The 15,249-nt window shown below is 42.3% G+C and overlaps 1 protein-coding gene across 2 annotated transcripts in view; it reads left to right on the top strand.

The window, feature by feature from the left end:
• The window catches only part of EIF2AK3 (eukaryotic translation initiation factor 2 alpha kinase 3), a 155,296-nt gene that overhangs the window by 90,293 nt on the left and 49,754 nt on the right, over positions 1-15,249 (top strand). For both annotated transcript variants that reach the window (XM_085642650.1, XM_085642651.1), the window contains exons 6-9: positions 2,895-3,057; positions 3,672-3,812; positions 4,681-4,803; positions 9,281-9,504. In XM_085642650.1, coding sequence (XP_085498776.1) covers positions 2,895-3,057; positions 3,672-3,812; positions 4,681-4,803; positions 9,281-9,504 — 651 coding nt within the window. The remainder of the gene's footprint in view (positions 1-2,894; positions 3,058-3,671; positions 3,813-4,680; positions 4,804-9,280; positions 9,505-15,249) is intronic.

Genomic DNA, 15,249 nt, shown 5'->3' with positions numbered 1-15,249 from the left:
GCACCCTACTCCTGGCCTTCCTAAATACGAGTCTCTTTCCTCTGTGCTTAATCTTCTTAATTGGCTCCCAGTCATGAAGCGCATTGACTTGAAATCCCTGTGCACTGCCTTTACGGCACTCCACGGCATTGGCCCCGACTTCTTCAGGCAAAGCTTTCAGTAGTATACTCCATCTAGACCACTTCGATCTGCCTCCGCCCATGATCTTATGGTTTCCAAATTTAGAAAATCTTTCTCGGGCGGGAGAAGCGTTGTCGTTGGCACAACCAGACTCTGGAACTCTCTTTCCCTCGAATTGAAAACAAAAACAGATCTGTTAGCTTTCAGAAAAGCAATTTAGACCTGGCGTTACACCCAGTAACTCCTGCCCTGTATTTGCTTCTTTGTTCTGCAGACTAGTTTTTTTGGAGATTAGCACCTATACATCCCTGGGTATTAGAGCGCTTTATAAATCTTATTTTCATTTCAATTCCATATTTTAATTTCTACTGCATAACAGTCCTAGAAAACTCAGTTTGGGGGATTTCAAGGAAAACCCCTCAAACTGGGTGCGGGAAACCTCCTGTGGTAAACGAATCCAGCATACCTATTGCTACGGCCATCTTCAAAGACGAGCTCCCACCAGAATCCTGTTTCTGTGCTTCTGTCAGCATCCAGTTTCCTGCCTGCCCTTTGTGAGTTACCTGCACTCGTCCCACTGTTCTTATAATTAACATCTTCCTGTTTTCATGCGATGGGCCATATGATTCGGTTCCTCCAAGGGTAATTTGTTCTTCGATGGGAGATGCTTTACATATTTCAGCTGTGCTCGTAAACGAGAATGACAGAACCATGTATAAACAAGCATTGGCATAGCCAATAGGTCTCGCCTTTTGGACCTTATAAGTGTTTAGCCATGCAACAGTTGTATAACTAAACACTTATAAGGTCCCAAAAGCGAGACCTATTGGCTATGCAAAGCGGCCGTGCGGCCGCAAATGTGAAAGTAATCGCGTAAAAGTGGCGCCCGCGCACATGCACTGTATGTAGCTTTAGGCTGGCCTGGTAGCACTTTTTGGAGCCCGCTCAATAAGTCTCGCCAGACCAGCGCATGCGCTGGGTCAGGCGAGACCTAAAAATTAACATTGGGGCACACTTACCAACAATATTTAGTATCACAATGACTGAATCTCTTCCTTTCCTGAGTGAAAGCAAGAAAGTGTGGCTTGTATCTAAAGCAGGCCTTTAACTCGAAGAAAGGCTGCTCCAGCCTACACAGCAACAAGACGTGTGAAACGTGTTACTTTGGAACATGCTAACTCCATATTTAGCACGGTTCGCTTTCAAACATTTTGCACAAAGCCTTGTGGTCTTCAAGATACTACCCAAGGTGGCTCAGCAAATTATATAAATAGGCATTTTTAGCATGCCAAAATAGTTTACTTCGTCATGACGTGGCTGTGACTTTTAGCTACTGAAGTTTAGTGCTTCAACAGAAGTCTTGATGCCGTGACCATAACATTTGCAGATGTGGGTGGTGTAACTGCTCATTGTGTGTGGCCGTGTAGGACGTATTACCAGAGTTGCAAAATACCAGTAAATCCATCAGAAAAATAGGCCACACAAAAATAAGTAATTACCACTCAAGCAGTACTCTGTATGTAATAAAGAGACACAACTCTTTCTTTATAGTTTACAAAAATGTGGTAGCATGCTCATCTTTAAAATCCTCTGTTTGTTCCTTATTATCATCTAAGTTAATCATGCATGCGTTTGGCTTTCATTTTGGTTACGTTAATAATACTCACCTACAGCTAAAAAAATGTATATGTAATTTGTTATCCATGTTGAGAAAATACTCCTTGTTTTGCGAACCCAGAGGAAATCATTCCTCTTAACCACAGCATACCCAAACAAAATATAGCCGATTCATTATAACCCTAGAGATTCTGAAATGTATTGATGATGATGTCACTGAATTAGATTGTTCATAGACACTTTTGAAATTGGTTGAATGTGAAAGTCTTGAGTTTCCAGAATTTGAATTTTGTTAGTATTCATTTTTCTCATCTATTGTGTTTTGTTTGTCCTGGGAGGTGGGTGTTGGTACCCATGACCCAAGCAATTTTATTCCTTGCTTCCTTAAAGTTCATGTTTATTCAGTCATGGTGTTGTGCCCTTTCCCCTTCGCACCTTTATCCGTTGCACCTCTATCTGTTTATATTAACCCAGCTAAAGAGGTTCTATTTTGCTTTTCATATGACATTGCCCAACATTTCTGAATGAAAACTGAATATTTTCATGTCTGTGTTTTCATTGGCAGTGATTTTAGTTGCACCTTCAAATTGCTAGTAATCCCTTTTTATTATTAAAGGTATCGTACACCTGATTATATGTCCAATTAGCACTACTTAATCAAAGAGATTCCGCTATATTATACACAGTACATTAATTTGCACGAGCAAAAAAGTTAGGAAGTTGAAACTTACTCGTTACATTGAGTCATGCTCAAATGCATAAATGTTTAGCCATTTTAACACTCGTAGGAAGCTGTAATAGTGTCTGCCTCCTTGAAGATATATCTGGAATTTTTTGTGAACTCCAAGAAAGTAAGAAATGTGGTTCAACTAGTGGAATAATCCTTAGTTGAGTATGTCTTGAGTTTTAATGAAATGGGATGAAAGCGTTTCTGATTTTTAAACCTATTACTTTTAAGGATTCAGTGTTGCTCTTACATTTGTTAATGTTTTATGAATTTCACTTGTGTAACTCCAAAAGTACACTGCCCATGTATTGGTTCTTCTGCATAAATGGCTTGCTTTTGGTTTTTTGAGGGTATGTTTTAGTTTGCCATTGGGGTGGTTGCAGCAGTACAGCAGCTGTATACATCTAAAATAAACCTATGTTTTATTTAGTTTTGCACTCCAATTGCTTCTGCCTGGTTGGTTACAAATGGGAAGATTTTTCCTATCAGTCTCTTCGACGACACCAGCTATAGTTCAAATGATGAGATCTTGGAGGACGAGGAGGATATTGTCGAAGCTGCCAGGGGAGCCACAGAGTCCAGTTTCTATTTGGGTGAGAAAGTTCTCCAATTGTTGTGCTTTGGAATTCCTATGTAGCTTCTGTACTTAAAGTTCTCATGGTTTGTTGCTTTTTGCTGTACTCCTCAGAGAATGGGTTGTATAAAAAGCAGTGGTTATTAAAGATTATTATCTAGCGTGTCCCAGGAAGAAAATCTATACTGATTTAATGAAAATTGTCCATCGAGCCTTGTGGTGATTGGGGGAGGAAACTCCATCCGTTACCTAACATGATAATGTGAAAACTAATATCTGTATTCATTAAATAGATGCCATTAGGTTTGCCAATTCGTTCTGTTTTTATGTTCTATTCCTCTTAAATATTTATGTACAAATATGACACTCCCTTCCTAAACAATAAAAAAAAGTCTTTATTGTTAATGTTAATTCATCAAGTCTTAAGCATTCTTTTCTGCCCTTTGCTGTATTTATCTTGTTTTTTTTCTTGATTTTATCCGTCTTTTTCATATTGTTTTAACTAAAACCATTCAGTATTTTATTGTGTTTTTGGTTTAAAAAGAAATTATTTGTTCACAAGTTTTAGGATATTGTAAATGCTACTGTCTCTTGCTGGTTGTTTATAACTATTCATCATTGTTGCTTACGCAGGAATGTACAGGGGACAACTCTATCTGCAGTCATCTGTCAGGATTTCAGAAAAGTTTCCTGTGAATCCAACAGCTCTTGATACCAGAAGAAACGAAAATTCTGTTGTTACTTTGCCCAGGATTCGATGGAAACCTTTAATACGTGAGTGACTGTTTTCCTATTTGAAAGTGAGGAACCATCTATCTATGCAGATGTTTTGCCCCAAATGATTGGAATAGTTTAGCTCTGCAACCATTACTTGCCACCCCCTCATGGTGGTCATTTTCCACCATGCATAGCAAAATGAATGTTTTCATAACTTCACCCTATACTCACTTTTTTGAAGACCATTAGGGGTGTGCGAAATACACATCATTTGCATTTGTGTAATTACGTGAAACTTCAGCAAAAATTCACATAATTATGCAAAATGAAAATTTGTCATTTCGTGCTACATTTTTGTGTGGAATGCATCCTTTTGTCTATTTTTGACACAAGGGCGCGTTTTACACAAAAAAGTAGTGCAAAAAAACAAAAGCACTACAAAGAAGAATTGCCGGTGTTCTGTTGTTCCCATGCACTCATGGTCAATTTTAACTGGAAATGGCACATAATTACACAAAGTGCCATAATGGTGTAATTTCTCAAATTTGGCATAAATTAAAATTCCCTAAATTAAACAAATAACACTAGCTTGATATAAATTTCACCCAGGCATAGCATCCATTTACAATGTGTACAGTCAAAAGGAAAGAACAGTGCCACTTGTGAAGTGTTATCGCTGTTAGATGCACTCCCATTCCCATCAGGCAGTAAATCAACACATTTTGAAATTCCCATGAAGCTCTTCCCTAGCCACATGGTCCAGTTTGGCAATTTCACATTCTTCTCGAGATAAGTGTCAGCTGCATATGGTTTAGGGTGTTATATGAATGACATAATGTGCTTGCAGTCCAATGCAATTTATCAAGCTTAAAAAGTATTTACATGATATATTTGCAATACCTGATGGTGATTTTTCTGTTTCCAGATTCTCCTTCCAGGACACCTGTGTTGGTTGGTTCTGATGAATTTGATAAATGCCTGAGTAATGATAAGTACTCTCACGAGGAGTACAGCAACGGTGCCCTCTCAGTGCTGCAGTATCCTTATGGTGAGTGTCAATGACAATCCTGTTTGGAATCTCTTCATGGCGATGGGAAAAATAGACCTATTGTATCAGGACAGGATTCATTTTGGTAAAATCTGAGTTTGACCTTTCCAATGGCATTTTAACATTTGCTGCTGTTTCATAGGAAGTACAGCCAAAATGTAAATGCCACTCAGTTGATGATGAAAAAATAATACAATTTAGCACCACCATCGTTTTGAAAACTTTAGTTTTCACCTTAAATCTTTTACTCACCCCTGACTAGACGGACACTTAGTGTTGAAAGTACTGTACGCTCAGTGCTGGACATTCCCTGCATTTCTCTAATGTTGGCTCCTTTACAAAGCCGAGATCCTCTGGGATGTGTAAAATTTAACTTTTCAAATCAAAAGGTGATTTGGGCAAAGTGGCTTTCCGCCTGCTGCCTAGAACTTGTCCCAACCTAATATGTCACTCCACCAGCACTTTGCATGCTTGATGTCCATGGATATTAAAACCACCACCGTTGGTGCTCTCTGCCCTCTGTGAGAATATCACAAATGGACAATAAAGTCAGCTCTTGTTTAGTCGTCGTTTTGGTTGGGACAATATGTGCCCATTTGTTTTTTTCATCCATGCAATTTACTGATCTTACTGATTATTTTCTCCATCAGTGCCTCAGTCGTGCTTTTATTGAGCACAGCTGAAGCACCTACGGCTACTAAAGCGGCATTGATTACGTTATTTGGGTATCTTTTGTAGAGAGTAGTCCTCTACGGATTCTTACAATCTTTGCTTGAGTTGCTTTGGTCACATCATGAAGTCACTGACCATCATGTCTGTGCCTTCAAGTCACCTTTGGCTGTAAGTAAGTGACTGATAGACTGTTGCACATAGCTTATTAAAAGCAAACTGTGCACCGGTCGATTTCAGGCAGTTTGGTGCCTTACCCCTTTTGTTTAAGTGTGGTGTCTCATATGAGGCAGCTTACTTCCAGAGGGCAGATGCTGAAGTCATAGCTCCGTGCCTGTTGAAAAGGCTATGTTGAGGTTTTTGTCTATAAAGTCCGGTCACTAGTCTGTTGTGAAGTAAGCCGTTCATATTGAGCTTTGGTTGTTTTAGGTAGGGAATACTGCATGTTGGCCAAGACATTCCTCTTCACCTTCTTCCAGCGGGCTGGCTCTCATTGGATCTTCGCACATGTAAACTTTAGCTGGAGCTTGCAAACCTTGCATGTTTTCAGATGCCTTGGTTATTTAATGGCATGAGCCGTTTATTGTGTCTGATTGTAGAAACTGCCTTATGACCTTCTTGCTCTAAATCATGCATCTTGGTCACTCTCCATAAAAACAAATTGCGTTCCATTGACCCGTATTTGAATCTCTGGTGTTTGTAGCAGAGATCATCTTCTTTCACAAGAACAGTTTGTTACTATGCTTACAGTATAGGGACACTGCACAATATTGCTGGGCCCTGGAGGATTTGTGTCATTGGCAGCTAAATCAAGATTTAAAACAGCATCTTGATTTTCTGGCTATCCTTGATTAAAACTCCAAAGTTTGCACAATGTGTTGCTACAGCGGTTGGTTGCACTCTTAATATTAGTAGATTTGGTGTGATTGGTAACATGGAGGTACTTTTAATGGCAATTTCTGTGGACACATGCTTATCATTAGTTAGAGCAAGGTATGGATATGTGTATATTGTAGTGTGGATGATTGCATGTTGTGGTTTTGGGTGCATCTTTCTTTGGCCTGGCAATTGCTGTGAGTGTGCTGTGAAAATGTTGAACACCCTCACCAATGGCCATCAGCAAGCTCTTTTTTCAGTTGTTGTCCTTCCTCCTAGAGCATTTTGTGGTTCTTGGGGAAACATGTAGTGGAAATAGGTTTTAATTTCTCTAATTACTGAGCTGCCTGCTGCCTTTAGAAAGACAGACAACCATGCTACCAGGCAGGACATCCTCTGATGAATTATAAGTGCTCTTGCACCAGTCCACCATAAATCGTGACTGCATGCTACTTTTGCATGTTCTCACTGAATAAGGACTGTGATGATGATGATGATGATAAACCTTTGAAGTGGTTTTATCCACTTTCTTTGTCGCCTTCAAGAAGGGAATCCAGATCTTATCTCATCCCTCGATGAGCTGATCTGTCCTCCCTTAAGATCTAAGTCTTTTATGCACATGTGAACAAAAAGGAGACCGCATTGAGAAGGCACTACATTTCGAGCTGTTGCAAGGAATCGGCTAAAAATATTACTAAAGGTAAAAGCACAAGCCATTGTGCTTGTCCCACCACTGTGTATTCACATTGCTGTGATGTGAACTAGTTTTAGGACGATTATTGGTGTGCAGTCACAATGTTGATTCTAATTGCTGTATTTCAGACACTGCTCTTGCATCATCAGTGGTTCTCTTTGAACGTGGGCTACTTTGAAGAATGCCATTTGAAATGTGTACCTTATTTCCAGCACTTGTAGGCTTCCCAAAGCTTCAAGGAAAGCCAAGGCAGAAAAAGCTGAGATTTCCGGAGCCCAATGTAACACCTGTCAGCTCAGCGGGAAGACCTTCCCACCCTATTCCAGCAATACTTACTGGTACAGACCTGTTCTGTGTGTGCCATCCCCACTCTCCATCGTTCCATCCTGTCTATACTCCAGCATTAGGATTACTGAATATCTGCGCACAGAGCCAAGTATTGTGGTGTAGCCCAGGCATCCGGATTAGATCCATTTTGCAGTCTCAAAACTAGACTTTTTTCCCAGTTAGATCCTCAAACATAACAATTGTGTAACTGATGATTTAAAAGGGCTACATTCATTCCAAAACAGTCCATTATCCACAACAGTACAGGTTTTGAGACGGGCAAATGGATCTAAATAACATTTACACAACATTTTGCCTGTGTGCCTTGCAATGGATGTACTCTCTTTTCCCACCCTTCAACATAGTCTTAAGAGAACCGACTACATTCCATGCACATTGTAATGGCTCTTCCTTCATACCAATCCCATGTTTAATGTCTTCTTGTGTGTCGTTTGTCTACTGCAAGCTTCTGAAAAGTTTGCGAAGATTTGCAGTCTACTGTCCACATTTTTGCATTTAGTAGTTCTAGTGGGAATCCTTAAGAATTCTGCTAATAGTTTTATTGTGTTTCTAGAAATATTGCCTCACGCAGTGTCACGCATTTTAATAGGAGGATTGATTTAAATAACATTTAAATAACGTGAGGTCAACATTCTTAGTCAGCCTTATTTACTTGGTTTTCCTGGTTATGAAATTTGCAATACTTTGACAATGCACGATTTGCTTTTATGTCTGCGTTTTTCACATTTAATTGGTAGAGACTTAAGACAGTGAACATACGTGAATAGTATACCTTCTTAACCTGTTGATGCAAGATTGGGATATCTCATGGAGGTCACTTTTGCTCTTTAGAAGTTCCCTTTGTTCATTGACTATCAGTGTTTTGAACTGTGCTATCTTGGCTGATGGGGTATAGATGCTTGCTTGCCCCCGGTGTGGACTTGATTAAAGAGCATCTCAATGGCTGATATTTCTGACCACTTATGGCATGTGGCCGTTTGAGGTAGGATACTGGTTCTGAAGACTACCCCTAACATTTGAGTTCGGCTTATAATGTGAATTAATCCTTGTCTTGGAAGGAAAGAACTAATTTGATTAAAAAAAAAAAAAAATCACGAACCCACTCCAACCTTTTCCTCATCGTTAAAATATACCAGGCTGGGACATTTTAAAAAAAATAGATGCTTTTTAAACTTCTGAGGGACTCCCAGGTCAAGCCTCAGCAGGTTACATTTACCCACAAGTCCTAAATCATCAAATCCTAACAAAAGTTTGTAAAGTAGTAAAGCTTTTTTGGTCAGTGTGACTGGGTCTCAGTCAGGTCAGATTGCCTTGGTCATTTTTATGATATTTTTTAGACTACATCTGTGTGTGGCCTGAACACACGCTCCAAACTTGGGAAATGGCTTGTTTGGAATTAAGACTGGTGAACACACATCATACCTGTAGGAAATAACACGTAAAACTAATAAAATATAGATTTCGTCTTTATATTAGACAAGACTTAATGATCTAATAGGAAAATGCTGGCCACATGGGGCAGCTTAATTGTTCAACGCCACTCGTAGATGCTCAAAGAACATCTCACAAACTGAAATATCATGATGGAATAGTCAATGCTTATGAGTTCATTATCCTGACAAACTGGTTAGTGAATTTTGAATGATCGCTGACTTTTGGTCCAAGAGCCCGTGTTAGAAACAAATAGCTTGATTTAAAAAGAAAATGTAGCAGAAAATTAGAAAGTAAGGCAGTACACCCTTTGGTGCTATATATGTTATTTGACACTCTTCTCTTCACACTATTATCACACGTGTTGATGTCTGTATTAATTTTAAATTGTCAAGTCTTATCTCTTAAATATACAAATGTTAATATGGCTGTTAATCTATCCTCCTTTTCCTGTTTAAGATAATGGTTATTATTTGCCGTATTACAAGAGAGAGCGAAACAAACGTGGCACACAAATCACTGTTGGGATTCTCGAAAATCCAAATTATAAGAACATGCGCAAAAAAGATCCGGTCCTGCTTCTGCACTGGTGGAAAGAAATCATAGGCACCATTCTTTTCTGCATTACTGCTACAACCTACATTGTACGCAAGCTCTTCCACCCACATCCACTGGATGCCAGAGTGAGTATGCATTTAGAACAGTGATGTAACTTTGGTAAAACATTTCTTATTCCGTTTTATTTTAGCGAACCTGCTATGTACAACAATCTTCAACACCACCATATAGAATGTAATATATGTTTCTGTTGTGTAAATTAATTGTACATGAGAAATTAGATTACACAAGAAGTGTGATTTAGAATATTTTTGGTCACTCAGTTAATGATCAATCCCTAACTATCTAGTTAAAAAAACATATAACATTTAAAAGGGAGAAGAGGTGTGGCGCAGCGGCCAGGGTGACTGCCTCCGGAACCCGGGGGCTCACGGTTTGATCCTCGGCGCCAGATTAGCCCAGCACCATGTGACTCTGGGCAATAGCTTGCTTAATCTTCCCGACGGCCCCTAGCGCCTAGAAACCCTTACGGGTGATTGTTCGCGCTTTATAAATGTGGATTATTAGTAAAGGGCTTAATATTTAAAAAAATATATACTTTGAAAAATTTACAATTTTGCTAGCCTTATGAATGCAGGTTGCCCTTCTTGAATTCCTCGAAGAATGTTTCACTTTAACTACTTAACATGCGCACCAGGATGTTTACCTTTCAGAATATTTTGAAATACATGTAGTGTAGTGGTGGTAGGGGTCAGTCATTACTCAATGTTTACATCGTCTGTATACATCTTTGGAATCCTGCTCTGAACTGTCTTTGAGAGGGGAACTGCAATGCAAAGTAAGAAATATTTTTGTAATACCTTGCCAATTCTGTCTAAAATGCATTTAACCAGCAATTCTGATGGATACTTCGAACCGCAGATTCCTCACCTTTAGACTATCACCCAGGTGCCTCACTGAATTTGACAATTTTCATAGCAGCACTACTACCCTCTGCCAAGTGGCACCGTGCAGCTCTTTTCTGACATTAGTGATGCTTATAAGTGCTTCCACTGCACGCCAATATCGATTCCTTTCTCGCTCCCCTTTCACCTCTGATCCAGAACGCCACTCCATTTTTCCTCAGTTTGCTTTGTTTTTTTTTTGTCACACTGAGGAAAAGATGCCCCTGCTGAAAACAACAGGGTTCAAACTTAGCCATGACTGTTTTAAACAGATGTCCGTGACAAATCTACACTAGGTGTTCCTTGGGTGCTTGAACTTGGGGAACGACTCTCAAGTTATGTGAGGAGTGTTTCTTCATACACATAAAGGCAATTTAGGACCTTCAAGCTAAGCTGTACGTCACTGAACTTCAAAAGAAGCCTTGCAAGTCGTGCTCCTGCTCGAAGTTGAGGTCACGGACCCATTCCTGCTGTCGAGACTGATCCTGCGGCAGATCCTCTTCGCCATCATCTGAAAAGTCGAAGTAAAAGCAGAAATGCAGGAATGGAAAGCCCCATACACCACTTTATAAAGATAAGTTTCAAGGGTATCAATCTGTCACTCAATCTCGGTTTGAGCTCCCATTGAGGAACCGATCCGTACAATTGATCCTATCCTGATGCGTCTGAGATCCCCAGGCCATCGGCGATACCCCACAAGGTTTATGCTCTTCAGCGTGGCCATGCTGCATATTTATGGCACTCTTCCGACTTCCTCTGCTGCTGCTTTGGTCCCCACAGGGCCTCCAGGTATTTAACCACTGGTGGATCTGTCCTTGTTGCCATTTAAGCCCCTGGGCCCTGATCCCGGTGCCAACTTCCATTTCAGCTTCAAGACAGGCATCGGTTCCGAAGCCTCCAGCACCGGAAGTGGATCTCCCCTCCTGATTTCGGTGTACAACCATGAGCCGATTGCATTTCAACCAATATCGCTCTCTGACTTTGCTCCAGCGCACCCTGTTCAGATACATTCTGATTCAGACAAAACAGTCCTTGTACCGCAGATCCATTCTTAGTTGCTTTGCCATCTTTTTTTGGTTCGGAGTCTCACCAGAGCATGCCGCCACTTGGAGACGACAGTGGTGATGATTTACCCCCACATTATGATGACAGTTTATATACGGAGTTAAGAGAGGCCGTTGAGGTAAATCCTTACCCTGAAGCAGGGTTTGTTTCCCCGCAGAGGAGCTTCCTTTGCTGTAGTTATCAGATATGCTGCTAGATTTGCAATGCCCTTCTCTTGAGGTTAAAGCAATTGTGCTTACTGAAGTTCCTCAGCCTGAGACATTTTCTCCTGAGCCCTTACTAATGTTCAGAGAATCCTAATCAACACCTTTATGGACACGTGGGCGAAACCTTGCTGTTGTACATTTGTGAACAGGTGGCGAGATGCCAATCACCAGCGTGTGGTGGCACTGATTTTCTTACGCAGCATCCTACTCCTGAGAGTTTGGTGGTCCAAGCATCCACCAGCAAGGAGCATCCTAGTTAATTCCCCACATTACGCCCCTCTTCCCTGATAGGGAGTCAAAGGATTGAGGCTCTCAGGAAATGTTTGTTCTCTTCTGCCAGCCTATCATTTAGATCGGTCAGTGCCAGTTGTCTACAGGGCCAATATACTCCTGCCCTGTGGAATATGGCCATCGAGAATTTGCCAGCAATCGTGGGAGAGATCGAGGCCTTCTTGGCTCAAACTAGTCCAGATGACCAGGATGCAGCCAAATATGTATTTTAATGTAATGCTGCAGATTGTTTGGGGTGAGCAGCCGGCGCTAGTGTGGTACTTCGTCGCCACCTGTGGATTAGATCCACTCGCTGTTTAGGAGATTTGTAGGCATCCCTTGTGGATATACTGTTTCATGGATCCACCTTTTTTGGTGAAAAAGGCTGATCCCTTCCAGGATAGCTGCAGGAAAGCCATCCACAGTGTGCTCTTTAGGCCTTACGGCTCTTGCTTGCCATTCCCTCATCAGTTTCCATCTTTCCAGGGCTTTTCCAGAGGTTTGACATATAGACAACGCCAGGCCCCTCGCTCTCACTGCAACGCCTCAGCCCTTTTGTGGCCAGGGACACATCAGGCTGGCAAAGTGCCGGTCACCAGGGGCATCAATCTTCCGAGTCCTCCTCCCTTGCGACATTAGCCTTCAAGCAGCTTTTATTTGCCCTTAGCTTCGCACCGCTTCATAGTAATTGGGTTTCTGGTTGGCAGAGGAGTGCACCCTTTCCAAGCAGAAACCACAATCCTAAACAGGGTAAGTTGGATACACACCATAAATTAGTTTGTGCTCACCCTCTGGTACCTGGCACAGAGCAGTCGGGCAGTGTTTGTGCAACAATTCAAACAGTAACACAGTGAGAACACCACAAAAAGACTCCACACCAAGTTAGAAAAATAGGTTGCATTTTTATGAATTAAACCTGACTAAATCGATAAAAATCCAATAAATATAACTGGAGTTATGAATTTGTAAAGATTAAATGAAATTGCAGTGCTTAAAGCGCCAACCTGGTCTATCTGGGTGCGCTAGATCAGGGTAAATCCAAAAGTTCAGGCTGACTGCGATGTAGCGCGAGTCGAATAGAGGAGCCAGCCTTTTCCCGCTGCAAAGTACCTTAGATGCGTCATCGACGGAGTTGAGATGCAGGAAGGAAGGAGACGATAGGTTGATGGCGGTGCGTCGGCGCCAAGCCACACAAAGCTAGAGATGCGCACTCCAAGACTTGCAGCAAGCAGAGTTCAGGTTCTGTTGCAGGTTGATGAGAAGTCATTTATGTCCCTGAGACTTAGAACAGTGGGCAAGCCAGCATACCCTTGAAGTCACTCAGGGTTCAAGTGTGATGGGCCCAGTCCTTCCTCAGCAGGGCAGAGGGTAGCAGGGAACAGGGCAGCACAGCAGTTCTTCCAGAGCAGCAGTCCAGCAGAGTGTCAGTCCTTGTAGCTGCACAGCAGTCTTTCCTCCTGGCAGACTTCTTCACAGGTCCAGTAGTGCACCCATTGGTAGCTTTGAAGTGGGGGTGATTCAAAGAAGGGCTTTGAAGTGCACAGAGGTACTCCCTCCCAACTCTGGCTCCAGACTCACTCCGGGAGTGGGGGTGCAGCCCTTTGTGTGGAGACAGGATATATCTTATTCAGGTGTAAGTGTCAGCTTCTTCCCCCTCATCCAGCACCAGGATGACCCATCAGGATGTGGTTAGCCACTCAGTCACACTTAAGCTCCCTTTGTGAGTGGCTGTCTCGAGGGAATGCACAAAGTCAGCTGTCACTCACCCCATACATGTATTTGAGAAAGGCTGTATACATACAGGGCAAAGAGCAGAAAAATGCTATCTTTCTAAAAGTGCCATTTTTAAAAGGGTAACGACCTGCACAAGAATAGCTTTCATGGGCCCATCCTGCATAACCACAAACTTTACCTGTAGTTTATCTTCCATTAGGAGCATTTTCAGTTTGCCATGCTGCCCTTTGCCCTTATCAGCGCTCCTCAGGTGTTAACACAAGTGATGGCGGTGGTTTGCCACACATCTTAAGAGTTGGGAATATCAGTTTTCCCCTAACTCGATGACAAGCTGCACACCTCACTCCTTTTCTGTGGCTTCCTTTTATAGGAGCTGTTCTGGATGCGCTGCAGTTCAGGACCTTTCCCCAGTGGCAATGAGTCCAGGACATTCACGCTATGATCCCGATGTTTCAGCCATGGTCCTGGATATTTCGGAGAGCAGCCCTGAGGTTCTTTGGCTTGTTGGCCTAATGCATATTGCTTATCAACTTTACCAGGTGACATATGTGTGCTTTGAAGTGAGATCTGAGGCCTCAGTTGGTTCTGCACCAAGAGAACCTGGAGGACTTCATCCAGCGTTCTCAAGACACTGCTGAATATCTGCATTGAGGGCCCTTAACTAAATCGTCAGCAGCTGCAGACCCTCCCGCTTCTGAACACTGAGCAGGCACCTCACTGCTGGGCTGGGGAGGTCATCCAGTAGAGGTGGAGATCAGTGGCTTCTGGTGTCCAGTGGAAGGTAGGCTCTGTAGGAAGCTGGCTCTTTATATAGTTGATTAAAAATAGGTACACTGTGTAAAGAAACCCCAATCAGTTTACAGAAGCACAAATGTGACCTCAAATGCTCTCTTTTGTGGTAGTGTGGGTGAGCAGTTAGGCATATTAGAGGGTAGTGCTAAGCATTTATTGCACACACATAGGCAGTAAGTGAGATACACTCTCAGTGAATAAATCCGACACCAATTCATAAAAGTAATATACTTTTATATGAATTTTGATACCAAGATAATCGGAATGGGGTAAGTAATATTTGCAGTTTTCAAAAGTTGTCAGTGCAATTTTTGGAAGCGTTAATGTTATCCTATGGGGCAAACATTTATACTGCATTCAGGCCCTTAACAGCGACTTATGGTACTGTTCTTCTGGACTTCAGGTGAGTATTGGGCAAGGAACAAGACACACCAACAGATCACCACAGGAGGCTCTGGGGTGTGTGGGTGCCGAGGTGTGTTACGGTGTCGGGTACCCCATTCACTTCAACGGTCAGAAAGAGGCTGCAAGCTGGGACTGAGGAGCTAGTCCTGGGGAACCCACAGGAGGGCTTGATCCTTGAGATGCTCAGGCACATAGGGACACCGTTGGTTCACTTCTCCTCGGGCTGTGGGGCTCGGGTGAAGTGGTGTCTTCTGGCTTCTACTTCGGTGCTGGAGACACTCTGGGTTGGTGGGGGCCTGCAGAAGGATGCTGCAGGCGGCGACTGGAAGTCCAGTCTGGCCAGACCCATGGATGGGCTCGGCTCATGTGTGTCTCAGGACCCCAAGGTACCATCATCTCCTCTGGAATCAGGTGCTGGGGCGCATGTGAAGAGGTGCTTTAAGGTAGTGGGTGG

Source organism: Triturus cristatus, chromosome 2_2 (genome assembly GCF_964204655.1).
Source record: "Triturus cristatus chromosome 2_2, aTriCri1.1, whole genome shotgun sequence".
Taxonomy (NCBI): Eukaryota; Metazoa; Chordata; class Amphibia; order Caudata; family Salamandridae; genus Triturus; species Triturus cristatus.
Note: the sequence above shows the minus strand (reverse complement) of the source record. Positions and strands in the feature narration are given on the sequence as shown.